Raw genomic sequence first — 17,137 nt, 5'->3', positions numbered from 1 at the left:
GATGTATCGGAAGTTGTCTAAGTTAGAACACTCGGAAATAAAACAACTTCTTACAGAAGCTAACATAGATGTTGCAAAACATTACGCGACAAACAAAAAATCACTCGCTGACTTCATTAAAGACTACAATGGTGAAATAACTTATGATAGAATTCATGAGTTCATAAAGCCGCAACGCGGCGAGGACGAAGTCCATGCAAGAACTTTTCCTTTAAATGACGTTGCTATTGACTTATATCATAGACGTTCAATACCTCATGAAGTAAGAAGAGAAATGTTTGACATAACAAATGCAAACGTTGGTCATACTCGTAAAGCTCTTTCACATGATGTTCGTCAAGAGATGTTTGAACTTACGAACTCAAACGTTGGTGAAACACGAAAGAGAGATGACACACTGAAACAACAGAGAAGAGAGATGTTTAAAAGTGCTATAGAACAAGTTCGCAAAGCTAATAATGTCATTCGTTCCATTGACGACAAACCAAAAGAAGGTGAGAGATGGTTAAAGAAAGATGAAGAGAATAGGAAGAGGAATGTGAAGTCAGGCAATAGACTCATTGACTTTAACATCGAAGCTTTAGATGAACCAAACAGAGAATATTTACACAAACATATCGGTAAGGTTTTCATGAGACTCTTAGAGAAGATTAAAATAAACTCACAACAGAGATGGATGGTATGTTATAAACTTGGTGGAAAGTATGAATGTTCTACGTTAAACCTCAATAATATTGGAACATTACTACATCAGCTCTTGAAGGAGAACTTTATATCAGAGATAGAAGCAAATGCCGCAGGTATTGTTGAAATGCACTATGACTTCTTCTTGACAAACATAAAGAATCTTACCGAAATAAAGATGTATGATTTAACAGAATATGAAGGCTTAACGATGTCAGATGTAAAGAAAGGCAAACCAAAAAAGAGACCATATAGAGATGAAAGCACACTGACAAATGACCAGAAAGTCATTTTGGAAGCTCTTAAGCAAACAGGAAACCCAGCACTTATAGAAAGCTTTTGGAAAGATAATGGTGAAAAGAAGTTTTATAAGAAGAGAAGCGGTCAGTTCTGGAAGTATCTTTGCACGTTACCTATAAATCTTGAACGCTACCAAATCTTCAATGAACTGAACAAAAGAACTGCAACACTTATGACAGAAGACAATTGTTTCGTTTATGCTTGCATTCAGGCTGGAGTAAATGAAGAAACTATTGACCACATGAGAGAAGTCATTCGTGTTAAAGACTTTCCACAAAGTAAGATTCAGGAAATTTCTGACGCAACAAGCATAGCATTCAATGCTACCATTGGTTATTTCAATGGCTCAAGACATAATGAAATAAAGAGATATATACCAAAAGAATATGAAACTGTTCGAACTATTGACTTACTTCTTGTTGAAGACCACTACATGCTAAATGAAAGACTTCCAATGACAACATACTTCATTCGCAACTATAAAGAAATTCTCAAAGCTTGTGGTGGAATGAACATTGAGAAACAGATGAAGATTTATACAAAGAGAGAAGATAAATATGTAGTTCGTTATGATAGAACAACACCGTTATGGGATGTTATGAAAACATTGTGGGAGTGCAAATATTTTGAACCTATTTCTTATGGAGAACTTTTCACATATACGACTGACTTATATAAACAGAACCTTGCACCATTTAAAGATTGGACGTATGCTCCAAAGTATTGTGTACAACTGAAGAAGAAAGCAGAGTCAAAAGAAGTAAATAAAGCTAAATGTAAATTCATACCTGAGCACGTTTTCTTTGCTGACTTTGAGTGTAGCACAGACGGCTTTCATAAAGCTTTTAACATCTGTTACGACAGTGAAAATTGTTCAGTGAGTCAAAGCATTTGGGATCAGAATTGTGCAACAGAATTTTTGGAACGACTTCCTGAAAAGAGTTTAATATATTTCCATAACCTCAGCTATGACATAAACTTTATCTTAAGACATATGACAGAAGTGAAAGGAACTCCCATCATTAAAGGTTCACGAACAATGCAAATAACTGGCTTATATAAAGGACGGGCAATTATTATAAAAGACTCTTACAGTGTTATAAATAAGAAGCTTAAACTATTTCCTGCTATGTTTAACTTACAAACAGGACCGAAAGAAGTATTTCCATACAACTACTACAGCAGTACTTTGTTAGCAAATGACAACAGAACTGGTGTCATTTCTGAAGCATGTAAGTTTGTCAAGGATGCAGATACATTCATGAAGAACATAGATTCCATCAAAGGTTGCAGAATAGATGAGAACCACTTCGACTTAGAAAAATATAGCACGTTTTACTGCAAACAAGATGTAAGAATTTTAAGAGAAGGTTTTGTAAAGTTCCGCAATGACTTATTGAAAGAGTTTGATTTAAACGTTTATGACTACGTTAGTATTTGTTCAATTGCTAACAAATTATTTGAGAACAGAGTATACTTCCCGAATGGAAATCTTTATGACCTCTCAAATAAACCAAGAGAATTTATTTCGAGATGCATTCAATGTGGAAGATGTATGTTGTCAGATAACATTAAACAAAAGAGCAAAAAGAAACTCATTGCTGACTTCGACGCTGTTTCATTATATCCATCAGCAATTGCAAGATTGTATACTTTAGAAGGAATTCCAAAAGTATTGAAGGATGAGATGTTAAGTTCTGAATATTTGTTAAAGCATTTATTCGATGACGACCAAAAGGAACCCATTGGTGAAAAGTTTATGTCAGGCTTCTTTGTTCTCATTAAGATAACAGAGATTGGCATACCCAGACACTTTCCTTTAATAGTTTGTGACCCTGAACTAAATCCAGAACTTAACGTTCCCAGAAGTTCAAACACTTGCTGTTTAATGTATGTTGACCATATAACATTACAAGACCTCATAAAATATCAAGGTGTCAAATGTGAAGTGTTGCAAGGATACTATTACGATGGAAACAGAGATATTAGAATAAGAGATGAAGTAAAGAAGTTGTTTGAGTTAAGGTTAAAGTATAAGAAAGAAGAAAACCCATTACAAGAAATTATAAAACTCATTCTGAACAGTATTTATGGCAAAACTATTCTATCTCCTATTGAGTCAAAAATAACCATAGTAGATGACAAAGATGCTATAAGATATGCTATAAGAAATTACAACCATATAGTGAAGTTCGAAGGTTTGGCTGGTTCGGATAAAACTATTTTCAAGCTAACGAAAAGCATTTGCAGACACTTTAACTTCTGTCCACTTGGTGTAAATATTCTATCAATGTCGAAGAGAATAATGAATGAAGTATTCTGTACTGCTGAGGACATGGGTCTTCAAATATTTTACCAGGACTGTGATAGCATGCATATTTTCAATGAAGACATACCACGTTTAGCTCAAGAATTTAAGAAGAGATACGGTAGAGAACTTATTGGTAAAACATTAGGTCAATTTCATAGCGACTTTGCAGAAATAACACCTGGAAAACAAAGTTTAGCATACAAGTCAATATTTTGTGGAAAGAAGACTTACATAGACTTACTCACTAACGATTTAAATGAAGTTGCATTCCATGCACGTTGCAAAGGTGTCAAACAAGACGTCCTTGCTTTAACAGCTAATGAAATGTTTCCTGAAGCTATACAATGCTATTACAATGAAGATAAGAACATTCACATACCTGTTGGAACATATGACAAAGACTCTGAGTTCAGTTTAATGAAACTTTACAAAGCACTTCATGATGGTCAAGAGCTTGGATTTGACTTATGTAAGTCATGTCAACCTTGCTTTGAAGAGAAGTTTAACTTCTCAATAACGACTAAAACAAGCTTTATTCGTAAGTTGAAGTTCTGAGGTCATTTATTTTTGTCAGCAATGAGGTCATTCGTAATAAAAATAAGCCGCTAGCGACAAGGGCGAAGCCCATGAGGTCATTTACAATACTGCGATGGTTGAGTTCAACAGTTGTGCTTCGATGTAAAGACAATCTTTCCCATCTGGAGGTAGCAAAACAGGTGCTTTATGGTCATGAGTGGAGTACATATCTATCCAAAACTCACGATTGAAGCCAGTAAGCTTGTAATACTTAGGATTTGGCAGTGGTGAAGTTCTTGTATGACCAATGAACTCATTTTCAACTCCCTTACTTAAGTTTGAATATAATATAGCTTGCTTTCTATCCCAAATGCCAGGTGTTACAATCTTTGAAAATTCATTTTTCCTCGGAAGCATTGCATCATAATTGAAAACATTCTTGAAGTCTTCATTGGGTTCAGAGATTTGAAATCTTATACGTAGTGGATTTTCTTTCTTTTTAGCGACTTCATTGAATGGTGAATATATAACAAACTGACAGTCATGAGTTCCATCTTCATTTTCATTAAATTCATAATGAAAGTCTATAAGTTGTGGCCGACTACCTTCTTCTTTCAGTTGTGCAAGAAACTCACGTAAAGGCTGTAAAGTTTGTACTTCAATGTTGAACTTTTTCTCGAACATTTCATTAAATGAAATCATACATTGCAACAATGTTGTATCGTCTTTAAAGTATTTGTATATGTGAATGTTTTGGGCACTTAAAGACTGTTCGTCATTTTCTATCTCGACTTGAAGTATAAAGTCAACCTTTCTGAAAGCACGTGTTATATACATAGATGCTATGCCAATGTACTTATCTTCATTTATGTTCACAATCCAGTCTGTTGGAAACTTAAACGTTACTCTGTTCCCCTTTATTTTGACGTCAGGGTTTTCACTACTGAACGCAACAGATAAAGGTATTTGTCTATACATTTAGTTCTGATAAAAATAAACCATTTACTCTTTCTTTGCTTCAGCTTCTTTAGCTTTTTGTTCTTCCTTTGCTTTTGCTTCTTCTCTAGCTTTCTTCGCCAGCAAACGTGGGTTCTTCTGTCTTCCAGCAGCTAATGCAGCAAGTTGTTTTTCACTAAGTTTTCTCTTTGGTTTCTCTGGCTTTTGTTCTTGTTTTTGTTCCTTCAGTTCGGATAAAATTTGCTCACGAATTTCTTTCTTCAATGCTTCAACATCTATGACCCCTTGGGTCTTGTCCGTAGGGCTTGTCTGAGTCATTTGACTGCAGATAAAAAACAAAATTAAAACTTTAACCGGTGTAAAATGAGCTTGTCAAAATCAGAACGAGAGTCTATTATATTAAATGACGCCAGAGGAATACAACATCCTTTCTATTATGTAAGTCAGAGTAAAGATGGTAAAATATATGTAAGAAAAAGAAAGGTTCCATTAGCGAATGCAGAGAGCGACAACATTAAGGTGCATGGCACCGAGGGCGAAGCCCATATAAAACCTTCTGTTCAAACTGAGCCACCAAAAGAACAAGAAGAAAAGAAGTCAGATGTACTTTCAATAACGAACCAAGAGCTTATTGCAAAGTTCGTGAATTTCATTGAAAAGCATACCGAGTCAAAGAACCCCGACCCACCAGTGAAAGAAGTTGAGACAAAAGAGAATGTACAGTTCATTGAAAATGTCAAAAAACAACTTCCACCACGAATACCAAGAAGAAGAGTGAGAATAATGAAGTAAATAGATATTTTTATCTGAAGTAAATACATGCAAAACGAACAGCTAAACGAATTTACTCCAGCAGAGCATATTCATCAGATTCGCTCATATTTCGATATCATAGACAATGCAGTTCAAATTGGTGACACTAATAGAAAATATTCTGACGCAAAGATACCATCACAACCTGGAACTGCTAAAGATAACACATGGGTAACATTCAATCTCTCACCTCCTGGTGAAAATATGTTGGACCTTTACAATACATTCATTACGTATAAAATGGAAGGTCAATTTATTGTAGATAAAGAAATTGGTTCAGGTTCCAATAAAACAAACCCACCAGGATTTTGGATTGGTTTCGATGACGCTTTCTATGCAGTTGCTGGATATCAAATCCTTGCAAATGGTCGTATCATATATTCTCAAGACAACGCAAGAGAAGAAGCATATATAACTTCAAACTCACAAACTACGAACAAATAAAGAAAGTAGATGTTTTTTCAAAGACTCGACATGAAGATGTATGGAGTCATTCGGGAACATGCAGAACAGGACAAATTGTTAGTGGTCCAATTACAGCAGGAAAATCATTTGATTTTAAGCTTCGTTTAAGAATTCCTGTTAGAAGATTCCTTCCATTAGAAGCTATTCGATTTATTCCAGCTTTTGCAGGAAACATTCAGTTAAAGTAAAGTTCAGTAGCGACGCATTACAATGCACATCTATATCTGTAAATGATATCATTGCTTTCAATCCAACTCTTAAAGTTGCATTTGCTTCAGATTCAAATCCACCGACAAATAAATTTGTTCCATGGAATGAACCATTCACTATGATAACGAAGGCAATAGAAGCTAGTGGAACAGTTAATATTACAACTGTAACCCAGCAACTATTTCGAACAAAGATGGATTTTAATGAATGTTTCATTCATCCAAATCATTCTCTTTAGACCCTAACATTTATACAGAACTTGTAGAACATTATACAAACGAGGCTTTATGTTTTCCTGTTAAAGTTATGGATTGGATTCCTATGGACGGTTCATTCTCAAAGAATACAGATAGTTCAAGTGCAACATTTACAGCAGCTTATACGCCTATTAATGTTAAAAGTATTTGGGCACTATTTAAAAAGAAAGACAACTATTATGTTAATTTTGAGAACCCTAAGTTTAAATATCTTCAGCTTTCCATGGGAGCTTATGGAAATATGCCTGCAGAACCTGAAAAATCATATGGACCTGTATTTTATGAAATGGTTGCGAACGCTTGCAATACAAACAATGATATGATAGGATTTAATGAAGATGTTATGAGGTCATTGGTGGATGATGGTAGTGTGGAACATAAATGGGATAGCTATGACAACACACATTTCTTATGTGGTTTTCCAACAGAAGTGGACTTTTGCTTCCAGCAAGGTCAAACATCTACTGCTCCAATAACATACAAATTGTCTGTTAAAGGACCTATTGAACTAGCAACTGAAAATGTACCAAAGCCACTTATTGGATTTATGAGGGATTGTTGCTTTGCAATACAAGTAAGACAGTCAGGCATACCAATAATAAGATTAGATGACTATAACTTAGCTGCGGACGACAGTGAGGAATAAAGGATGAACGTTTATTTTTAAAGCTTATAAATGAGTTCTTCATCAAGCTCTCGTGAACCTTCACCATCTGTGAAACAAACTTTACCAAACGATTATGGAGCACCTATTGAATATTTCTTACGAGCTGCACAATGGCAAAGAGCAGTTTCACCAAGGTTAGGTGTTCCACCAGCTCCTGTCAAAAATAGCATTTGGTCAAGTCCCTATATAATATATGGTCTCCCACTAGGTTTGCTAGCTACAGCAGGAGCAGTAATGATGTTGAAAAGAAATAAAGCAAATGTTGTAAATAATACTGAAGTAGCTGAAGTTAAACAAACTCCGACACCTTCGCCAAAACCAACGTCAAAACCAACGCCTTCACAAACAACACCTTCAATGACTCCTGAACCTATGAAACTACAAACTCCTGTTCAAAAGTCAACTCCAAAAACGACTCCAACATTTAAACCAGAACCCACACCACAAATAAATCGTAAAACTCCTGCGTTTCCTTACTGAAAAAATAACGTTATTTTTTATTTTATTTGAACATTTTATTTAGAGTAAAATGACGACTAAAGTCACTGAAGCAATGAAACAAAAGTTTTTGGTAGAATACATTAAATCAGGAACTATTCCAGAAGGTTTTTACATTCATACTATGAAGGATGGTAGAGTTCAGTTTAGAAAGATAAAGCAACCATTAGATAAAGAAGGAATTTTGAGAAAGATTAAACTTCATGAAGACAACATTGCTGAACTTAAGAAGAAGTTAGAAGAGTTGGAGAAAGCAGACGACAGTGAGGAATAAAATTTATTGTGGGTGAAAAACCGGGTGAAAAAAGAGGTGAGATTTCACCGCTTCACCTAAATTTATTTTTTCACCTCTGACAACGTTTATTTTTAAGTTTATTTTTTATTGTGGGTGAAAAACCGGGTGAAAAAAGAGGTGAGATTTCACCGCTTCACCTAAATTTATTTTTGTGCTATGTTTTCATACGCGTGAAGGTAGTGATATCATTTATTTTTATTTTATTTTTATGTAAATGACGAAAACTATTGAGATAACAAACTACAACGGTCATGAGTTCAAGAACTTGTTCTTCGTTCCTCGTGAAAATACATTCTATCAGATACGAGGGAGAAAGGGTAAAGTTAGTTTGAGCGTTTATGACTACAAACATAATGGAAAGTTTATACAAGCAATAGATACAAACGGTAAGCGTGTTTCATTAGCTTTGTCAAAACTTACTAACATTTATTTTGACAGTGACTTTGACCTATATGAAGAAGAAAGTGAGTCAGAAGATTATGAGCTGTTATGTGAAGCACAGCAATGGGAGGAGTTGCAATACTTTTGTAAGTGAGAACGTTTATTTTTACATTAGTGAGGTGAAGTGGTTGGTGGCTTTGTAAATATTTAAGGTTAAGTTAGTGTTGTCGTTTGCGTTGTAAAATATACGTTAACGGTTTTGTAAAGTGTCAAATTCACATATAATGGGTAAGAGGGCGCGCAGTGCCGCCGTACCCTTGATATGTTTACTAACTAAAAGTGACAGGGGAAAAAAACGTTTAGTATTATCTCGTAAACGAAAAAGGGGATTTGACGGAGTCAAATCCCCGCTCACAAAAAGTGGACTTTACATGTCAAATTTTAAATGCATGTAAGGTCCACTTTTATGAGTTTTAGGAAGGAATTGGAGGGTAAGAGATATACCATATGAATGTATATCTCTTACCCTCCAATTCCTTCTAGAAAGTGTCCAAACTTTGGGTTAATTGCAAACTATTAACCCAAAGTTTGGACACTTTCAAGTGGAGATGGAAGGCTTTGGGGTATATATTAATACAATATACCTCAAAGCCTTCCATCTCCACTACAAATGGGAGAAACTTTGTCCGAATAGTTTAACATTCGGACAAAATTTCTCCCATATTTCAATGTAATTGCTACCTGTGAGGTACTGATTTGAAGTCAGTGCTTTACAGGTAGCAATATTCACAAATTTAAAAACATTTTATCAGTTCGTTAGATAACCAGAGCCTCCTAGGTACTGAACCAGAATCAGTGCCTAGGGGACTCTAGTTATCTATATAAATCTGAGAAACTTGAGGAAATTGTTCGACATTTCCTCAAAGTTTCTCAGTAATTTAGTGAGGAATGTTCGTTATCGTGTAAATATTTATAATATATACATGATAACAAACATTCCCCGCTAAAAGATGTAAAATCTTATAAGAAATAATTCCAAAAGAATAACAAATTTTATATGAAACTGAACCTTATGATGTAGTGATTCAAGATCACCGCTTCATAAGATTCAGTTTCAATCTCAAGTATCTCAAAAGTAAGGCTCTATTTTTTGCCATGTAAAGTGTCACTTTTTTGTCAAACAGTTTTTATCGTTTTCGTTTACAACATTCCCGTTCCCTCTGTATGGAAAATTGAGGTTTTCAAAGGGAGTTAAAATGAGTGCGGGACAAATTTGCCAAGTGTCACTTTTCAATAACCTTAAATTACGCTTTTCTAATTTTTTAAAAAATAACCTTAAATTATATTTGAAGACAATTAAATACCCTTTTACGATTATTGTTACTTTTTCGAAATAAAAGTAAAAACAAATTTATACTAATTTACTTCAAAATACAAAAGTATTTGACAGCTAAAATTAGTTACTTTAGCAAGCCTATCAATACCCTTTTACGATTATTGCTACTTTTTCGAAATAAAAGTAAAAACAAATTTATACTAATTTACTTCAAAATACAAAAGTATTTGACAGCTAAAATTAGTTACTTTAGCAAGCCTATCAATACCCTTTTACGATTATTGCTACTTTTTCGAAATAAAAGTAAAAACAAATTTATACTAATTTACTTCAAAATACAAAAGTATTTGACAGCTAAAATTAGTTACTTTAGCAAGCCTATCAATACCCTTTTACGATTATTGCTACTTTTTCGAAATAAAAGTAAAAACAAATTTATACTAATTTACTTCAAAATACAAAAGTATTTGACAGCTAAAATTAGTTACTTTAGCAAGCCTATCAATACCCTTTTACGATTATTGCTACTTTTTCGAAATAAAAGTAAAAACAAATTTATACTAATTTACTTCAAAATACAAAAGTATTTGACAGCTAAAATTAGTTACTTTAGCAAGCCTATCAATACCCTTTTACGATTATTGCTACTTTTTCGAAATAAAATAAATTTATTATCAAAACCTTTTTTTTCTTAGTAAAAATAAAAATGTTATTTTATATCAAGTTTTTATTCATAAATTTTTATAATGTTGTATAAATTTGAAGGTGGAAATCTGTAATAATTTTATCTTGAAAAGACTTGGCATTCTCAACAATGAATTGAGGGGTATTGCATCCAAATTCTGTAATTTGCGTGAGAATACTAAGCTTGATTTCCATTGGGATACTTAATTTCGAAAAATACTGGGTCATTCGTGTTTAGCACAAACCTGAATACTGCGAATAGAAATAAACAAGTTACATATATATAAAGTTTATTTAAATATAATCACCATTGGATTCAATCACGCGTTCGCAGCGATCGATCCAGGCTTGAAAGACACGCTTTAAATCATCATGAGAAAATTGCTCAAATTGCTCTCTTACAAAATTTTCAAGATCATCTGGACTCGCGAATTCGCGTCCTTCAGCTCTCTTTTTTAGCGTGCCGAATAAATAAAAGTCAGAGGGTGCAATATCAGGTGAATAAATTGGGTTTGGAACAACTTTGACATTGTTTTCCACCAAGTAATTCATTACCTTATGACTTTTGTGAACTCTTGAATTATCAAAATGAATTGCAAACTTTTGTTTTTGTTGTTTGGATTTCTCAAACTCATCAGAATTGATAATTTGAGTAAGAACATTGTCAATTAGATACTGAGCATTCATCGTATTAGGTTTTTGAAGAATATCAATTGCGATGATGCCATTCACGCCCCAAAAAACCGACAACATCATCATTGGTGTGTCAATTTTTTTCTTCGGGAATGTTTGCGGATTTTCATCCTTCGGGATCCACATGATTTTGGCTTCTGTTGCATATTGAAACCAAGACTCGTCCCCTGTTACTAAAAAGCGAAACTTCTTGGATTGATACGCACCCAATATAGAGAGGAGCTCTTTCGAAGATTGGACTCTAGATTTTTTTGAACTGAATTAAGGTTGTGCGGAACCCAACGTGTATACGCTAGTTTGTAGTTCAAATAATTGTGCAGATAATAACTGACTGTTGTACGTGGTATCTTTGTCATCTCCTCTATCCTTCTGAGTGATGCTCTTGGGTCTTCATCTAGCGCTTGAAGAATTGCTTTGATTTTTCTTTGATCCGGCGATTTTTTGTCAATTTTTATGATGGGCGCCTTTTTGTTCATGAAGTGATACATCCTAACATGATACGTTACAGTGGAATAGCTAGGAGCATCCATACCGAAGCATTTTACCAATGTCTCGTAGATTTTTTACAGTCTTTGCATTTTTTGGCAAGAGCGAGGATGTTTTCTTTATGATTCATTAAAAAAATGAAAAAAATCCCGCCAAAATTTCCCGCGAAACCGCCTCTTGTCTCAAAATTCATTTTATATCCCGGCATGGCGCCAAAATACAACATACTCATCATATACATATATTCATATTTTTTATTATATATTTATAATCAGCATATATCTCCTTTAATAGTCTCATATAGAGCGCTGTGCTAAACGCACCTTTGGACACCCTATATCTTGAGAAATTCTGTAATAAAATGAAGGAACGATAAAATCGATTACTTTCATCACAAATCGATCAAATCTCATGAAAATTGTTCCGCCAAAGTAGTAATATTTAATTTTTTTGTTAATCGATTCTGAAATGTTATTTGTGAGAGCTAAATTTTCATCTCTTTCAGCGGCTGTCCATCTTTCTTGGTTTGATATCCATTGATTTTGTATGTATTTTGAAAATTCTGGGCATTTTTCGACTATTTTCAGAATTTTTTTGAACGTTGGTTCAATCCATTCTTTCTTGCCATTTCTGCCGTATACAAGATAGTTCATTTTTGTATCTAATATCAATTTGTCTGAACTCTCAAATGCATAATCTTTCAAATTTTTTCTGAACGCCCTCATTACATGAACTGCACACCAATGAAGGATAACTTCTGGAAAAGAGTTGATAATCGCATTTTCGATTTCTTGTGCACAATCTGACATAAAATATTTTGGTTTTACTTTTGCCCAGTTAAAAAATGCCTTGAGACAGAATGCAATATTTTCTGAAGTGTTTGGATAAACGACAAATTGAAAAATTGGGAATGCATGTGTATTTGGAAATTTGGCTGATATCATGTAAAACAACATTTTAAATTCAAGTAATGAATGGGTTGCATCAATAAAATGCTCTTTCACAATTTTGATTATGTCCAGAAATTTGAAAGAAGCATAATAAAAGATTAATTTCTTTGGTTTGTTGTAATTATCGACATCGAAATAAATTAAATCTTTTGGTGACTCTTGTTCTTTGATACCCTTAAATAATTGAGTTGACTTGAATTGATTATCATCGTACTTCTGAATACCTTTGATCTTTTTATTTCCTTTTTCCTGAATTGTTTTCATTTGATCTGAAGATGCATTCAAAAAAGATGGCCTGTTAAGTGGATCATCCAGATCAAGTTTTTTGTCGCATTCAATTTGAGCCATTTTCGGATCACCCCCTGTTTTATAAAATTAATAAGTACCCGACGATAGCATTGTGATAATGTGTGGTATTTCTTTGTCTCATCTTTGATTTGATTGTGATTATGTGTTCCATTATATTCTGTTAGGATATATTCTTCATCATCCTTTAGAAATGAGATACATGCTTCACATTTATCTGCACTGCACCTGAATTTTAATTTTGTTCCCCCTAAATTTGGATTTTTTTTAATTGATATGGCCAACCTGCATGGCATTCGTTATCAATGACAGCTTTCATAGCATCTATATAAGATAGCCTTTCTTTAAGTTCGCATGGTGCATCGATATGCATCAAAAAAATGAAATGAAATTTCAATATCAAAAAAAACACAAAATTTGAAAAAATTCACAAATCTCGGTTTCTGAAAGAAAATGGCCTCTTAAACTTTGTGCATATATTCATCTATAAGACACATTGTATCCATATATTATTTAGCCAACACAACTTATCTGGTATCGAGAAAATTCAAAAAAAGCACAAAATTTGAAAATTGCTCGGTTCTACATTCAAAATAAATTTCATTAATTTTTACGTACATATTAAGGTACTTATCTTCGACATATATAATCTTCATTAGATATATACATGATAAATAAAATTCATAAAACATTAAAAATCAAAAAATTAGATGAACCTTGGCAATTAAACTTTATTAAATAATAGTTGTTTATAAATTATATTATATTATCATTTAATATTATTTTGATAATGAAGATTTTATTTTGCAATAATATAAACGAAATTTTTTACCTTATGAACTTTTGATGGAAATATGCAAATTTAAAATAATAAAGAAAGCCGCGAGCGAAGCAAAAAAAAAAAAAAAAAAAAAGGTAGTGGGGCCTCCAGGCACTTCGTGCCCTCTAGCCCTGAAGATGTTTAGTATAACTTTGTCCGGACAAATAAGGGTCTATCGTCGCTACAGGAAAAGTTACAGGCGTTCCACGGAAGTATACTTTGAGAAGCCTTTTCTCCCTTATAGAATGAGATAGGACGGTTATTTTACAAAACTGACAACACTTTGACCGAGTAGTTTTTTGTGCTGAACAAAAAGTGTCATATAAACATCTGTCAAAAACCGTTTTTTACTTCACTTAAAATGCCACGTAAGCTACGTAAGAATATACGTAAGAGGAAGGGAGCATTGAAACATCCAATAGTAAAACTGACACCACAACAACAGTTGCAACAACAAATGATGAATGGCCCCACTATGTTGCAACAAATGTCAAGCAACCCTATGCTTTTAAACCGAGTTATTGGTGCACAGAGTGGGGGTTTAAGAGCGGCACTTTTAGCGAAAATGGCAGGCTATGGTGGAGCTGCAGACGGAACAGCTTATAACCCTCAAAGTCAAATGAATTTGAGTTCACTCAAAAATCAAATAACAGATGTCAAAAAGTCAAACATAGACATACAGAAACAAATAAGTGAAAACGAAAAGAAACTAGAATATGACAGACACACAAAGAAACTCAATGAGTTAAACGTAGAGAAAAAGAAGAAAGAAGAACAACTGAAAGAACTAAGTACAGAGGAATATGCGAAAAAAGTGTCAGAAAAAGCAGCAGAAGTAGCAAAAATGGAACAAGATGTTATAATTTGAAAAACCATACTACTCAATATAAAGTACTGAAAGATGAAGAGATAAAACAAAAAGCCCTGAAGACATATATGGATAGCGATGAGTATAAAAAAGAAGTTGAAGCAAATGTAAAGGCAGAAAAACTTTTACAGTTGCAAAACCAAACCGTACAGTATGAAAACTTAGCACAAGAAAGTAAAAATAACGACGCAGCCATGCAAAAGGCAATGAAAAAGCGCAGAATATATAAAAGCTAATAATGACTGGTTAGATGCCCAAGCCAACGCCAAAGCAGCCCAACTTATAGGGTCAATAAGGACAAAAATACAAGCGGATGAAGACAGTTCAAATGAAGCTTTAATGAATGCTGACTTTAAGAACGCCTTCGAAGCTCTTCATAGTAAGGTGAAACTAGTGAACGACTTCTCATCTGGAAAGAAACTGAAGTCTGAAGGTTTCGACAACGAGTTAAGAGAAGTAGCACAAATATGACGAAAATAACAGATGCAGCAACGAGACAGGCAGTTCAAAGTGCCTATGACGCCGTTAGAGCAACTGTTGTGGAAAGTCAAGAAAAAGAGTTACAACAGACTAAAACAGACCTAGTAAATGCTTTCTTAAAAACGAAAAGTCAGGTAGGACATTATGCTGCAGATGGAACATATGTGCCAGCTGGTGGAACTTATATACCACCAAACCCTCCAAGAGAAGCACCTGCACCAGGACTACCTAAAACATTTACATCGTCACATGGACACAGACACAGGCATGCACCAAAACCAACACAACAACCAACAGTTCAAAACACTGCACCACAACCAACAGTTCAAAATCCAGCACCACAACCAACAGTTCAAAACACTGCACCACAACCAACAGTTCAAAACACTGCACAGCAACAATCACAAACAGAGCAAGGACATAAAAGAAGTAGAGAACAAGGAAACCAAGAATTCTTAAAAATGCTTAAGGAAAATTATGGTTACCCAGATACTCTTGACTTTAGTGACAGATATAAAGAAGCTATTAGAAAGTTCAAGGAAGGAAATACTGACCCGAACCTATTTAGCTTTATGGTTCAGCACCAAATGGGATATAATTTCAAACCTGGAAAATACAAGCTCGCTAAGGGATATGATTTAATAGCATATCATCCAAATGACATGGATGAATTTACTCCGAGATATTTGGTGTCAGAGCTAAATGATAATTCAACTATCTTCATGAAACGCGTAAAAAATAGAGACGGAACGAAAGAAGAAAGGGTTATGAATGCGGATGGCTTAAATAGGGAACTTTTTAAAAACGGTCTCGGAATATATGAAATGCCAGCAGATGAGGTACAAGAAACTCCACAGGAAGAAGTTCAGATACAACCAGACATGGAAGAAATAGTTCAGCAACAACAGCTAGAAGAGCCTGAAGGAAACGAACAAGTCCCTCCTCTGGAAACTAACTTCACAGAACTAGATGAAGATTTGGAACAGCCGAAAAATCTTGACCCTCAACAAGAGTATGCGGAGAATATGGAATCTTTCCAAGAGTCTAAGAAAAATTCAGCTGACATAGTAGAAGAATATCGAAAAATGTTCGCCGACATACAAAAGACTCCAACATCAGATGAAAATATTCAGCATAGAATGGAAGAACTGAAAGAAAGTGTACGCAAATACAACAATCCTTTTTACTTACGACCATATAACGTTCAATCTTTGGCTGAACTCGGTGAAAATAAAAGGTTAAATTTCACCAAAACATATAGAAATGAAACATTGTTTAAAGTTCATTCAGAACCTAACCAATATGGAAACAAATCTACTTTTGTTTCTGCAGACTATGGAACTACAATGAGATGGGGTCATAAAGCTAATCCGGATAGGTGGTTCATAAACTTACAACCACAATTCCAAGAAGTTGTAGACGCAATGGAAGTGAATGGTGAACCAGATATAGCTGGTATTTTCAGCGCGGCTTTAATGCCATTGAAAGATATGAAACATGCAGATATTTTGGACCAGTATGAAATGAACATGGCTGATGGAAATATAACACCTGACGTTCTAGAACATTTATCTCAAAGAACTACACAGAACCATAGAGATGGTATATTTGGTGAAGAGTTTAGAAAGAAAGTTAGGGAGATAGAAGGAAGAGAACCTATTGTACATGACCTTGCAAACGAAAGTTTACAAAATGTCATAAAAACTTACTTTGCAGACAATGAACTGAGAAGGGATGAATATTTAAGAAAACTCAAATGGACAGTACCAAATGAAATGTTAGTATTGAAAAACATGTTCCTTGACAAAATAAAACCAACTACAGAAATAAATGACGCAAGACTGAAACATTGGGTAAAAGCTTTCCCATTCACAAAAGATATTATTGGTAACATGGAAAGAAAACCAGAATGGCTACAAAAACATATATTTGGAAACGAGCTTATTCCATATGGACAAGCTCTGTTTGAAGAGCTTGAACCGGAAACTCAGGAAAGAGTCATGCAAACAATACGCGAAGACTCAAATACAAACTATGACGAAATCTTTCTAGGATATAGGTTACCTGAGATGGGCGACCAGAGCCCAAAGGCAAAAAGGACATGGGAAATTTACAACATACTAGGTGAACATGAGGCAAAGATGCAACAACTTAAAGCAG

General features: G+C 34.2%; 8 protein-coding genes and 3 pseudogenes across 11 annotated transcripts, besides 6 other annotated features; 8 read left to right on the top strand and 3 right to left on the bottom strand.

Moving 5' to 3' along the window:
• Positions 1-8,657: part of a mobile genetic element that runs on past the window's edge.
• Positions 2-2,022, top strand: TVAGG3_0629410 (organellar and viral DNA polymerase type B; the record flags this gene model as incomplete). The annotated part of the gene is made up of 1 exon (XM_051240728.1): positions 2-2,022. A coding segment is annotated over one exon (2,021 nt), but the record flags the coding sequence as incomplete, so codon positions are not given.
• TVAGG3_0629400 (organellar and viral DNA polymerase type B) lies at positions 2,540-3,621 on the top strand (the record flags this gene model as incomplete). The annotated part of the gene is made up of 1 exon (XM_001291240.2): positions 2,540-3,621. A coding segment is annotated over one exon (1,082 nt), but the record flags the coding sequence as incomplete, so codon positions are not given.
• Positions 3,932-4,789, bottom strand: TVAGG3_0629390 (uncharacterized protein; the record flags this gene model as incomplete). The annotated part of the gene is made up of 1 exon (XM_001292553.1): positions 3,932-4,789. The coding sequence occupies one exon, from the start codon at positions 4,787-4,789 to the stop codon at positions 3,932-3,934; it is 858 nt and encodes a 285-aa protein (XP_001292554.1).
• TVAGG3_0629380 (uncharacterized protein) lies at positions 4,814-4,990 on the bottom strand (the record flags this gene model as incomplete). Its single annotated transcript, XM_001283756.2, has 1 exon — positions 4,814-4,990. A coding segment is annotated over one exon (177 nt), but the record flags the coding sequence as incomplete, so codon positions are not given.
• TVAGG3_0629370 (uncharacterized protein) lies at positions 5,132-5,560 on the top strand (the record flags this gene model as incomplete). The annotated part of the gene is made up of 1 exon (XM_051240727.1): positions 5,132-5,560. The coding sequence occupies one exon, from the start codon at positions 5,132-5,134 to the stop codon at positions 5,558-5,560; it is 429 nt and encodes a 142-aa protein (XP_051087314.1).
• TVAGG3_0629360 lies at positions 5,588-7,159 on the top strand (annotated as a pseudogene). Its single transcript has one exon. A coding segment is annotated over exon 1 (1,572 nt).
• TVAGG3_0629350 (uncharacterized protein) lies at positions 7,190-7,660 on the top strand (the record flags this gene model as incomplete). Its single annotated transcript, XM_051240726.1, has 1 exon — positions 7,190-7,660. One exon carries the CDS (start codon positions 7,190-7,192, stop codon positions 7,658-7,660), a length of 471 nt encoding a protein of 156 aa, XP_051087313.1.
• TVAGG3_0629340 (uncharacterized protein) lies at positions 7,710-7,952 on the top strand (the record flags this gene model as incomplete). Its single annotated transcript, XM_051240725.1, has 1 exon — positions 7,710-7,952. The coding sequence occupies one exon, from the start codon at positions 7,710-7,712 to the stop codon at positions 7,950-7,952; it is 243 nt and encodes an 80-aa protein (XP_051087312.1).
• A 27-nt stretch (positions 8,658-8,684) lies between the features above and the next one.
• Positions 8,685-8,722: a mobile genetic element.
• Positions 8,723-9,612: 890 nt separating this feature from the next.
• Positions 9,613-9,641: a mobile genetic element.
• A 963-nt stretch (positions 9,642-10,604) lies between these two features.
• Positions 10,605-11,890: a mobile genetic element.
• On the bottom strand, positions 10,669-11,794 carry TVAGG3_0629290 (annotated as a pseudogene). The gene has a single exon. A coding segment is annotated over exon 1 (1,126 nt).
• Positions 11,886-13,702: a mobile genetic element.
• Positions 13,703-13,990: 288 nt separating this feature from the next.
• Positions 13,991-15,871, top strand: TVAGG3_0629260 (annotated as a pseudogene). The gene has a single exon. A coding segment is annotated over exon 1 (1,881 nt).
• A 395-nt stretch (positions 15,872-16,266) lies between these two features.
• Positions 16,267-17,137: part of a mobile genetic element that runs on past the window's edge.
• On the top strand, positions 16,402-16,919 carry TVAGG3_0629250 (protein of unknown function, DUF4106 family; the record flags this gene model as incomplete). Its single annotated transcript, XM_051240724.1, has 1 exon — positions 16,402-16,919. A coding segment is annotated over one exon (518 nt), but the record flags the coding sequence as incomplete, so codon positions are not given.

Source organism: Trichomonas vaginalis, chromosome III (genome assembly GCF_026262505.1).
Source record: "Trichomonas vaginalis G3 chromosome III, whole genome shotgun sequence".
Lineage (NCBI taxonomy): Eukaryota > Parabasalia > Trichomonadida > Trichomonadidae > Trichomonas > Trichomonas vaginalis.
The sequence above is the reverse complement of the archived record's forward strand: the minus strand, read 5'-3'. Positions and strand labels throughout refer to the sequence as shown.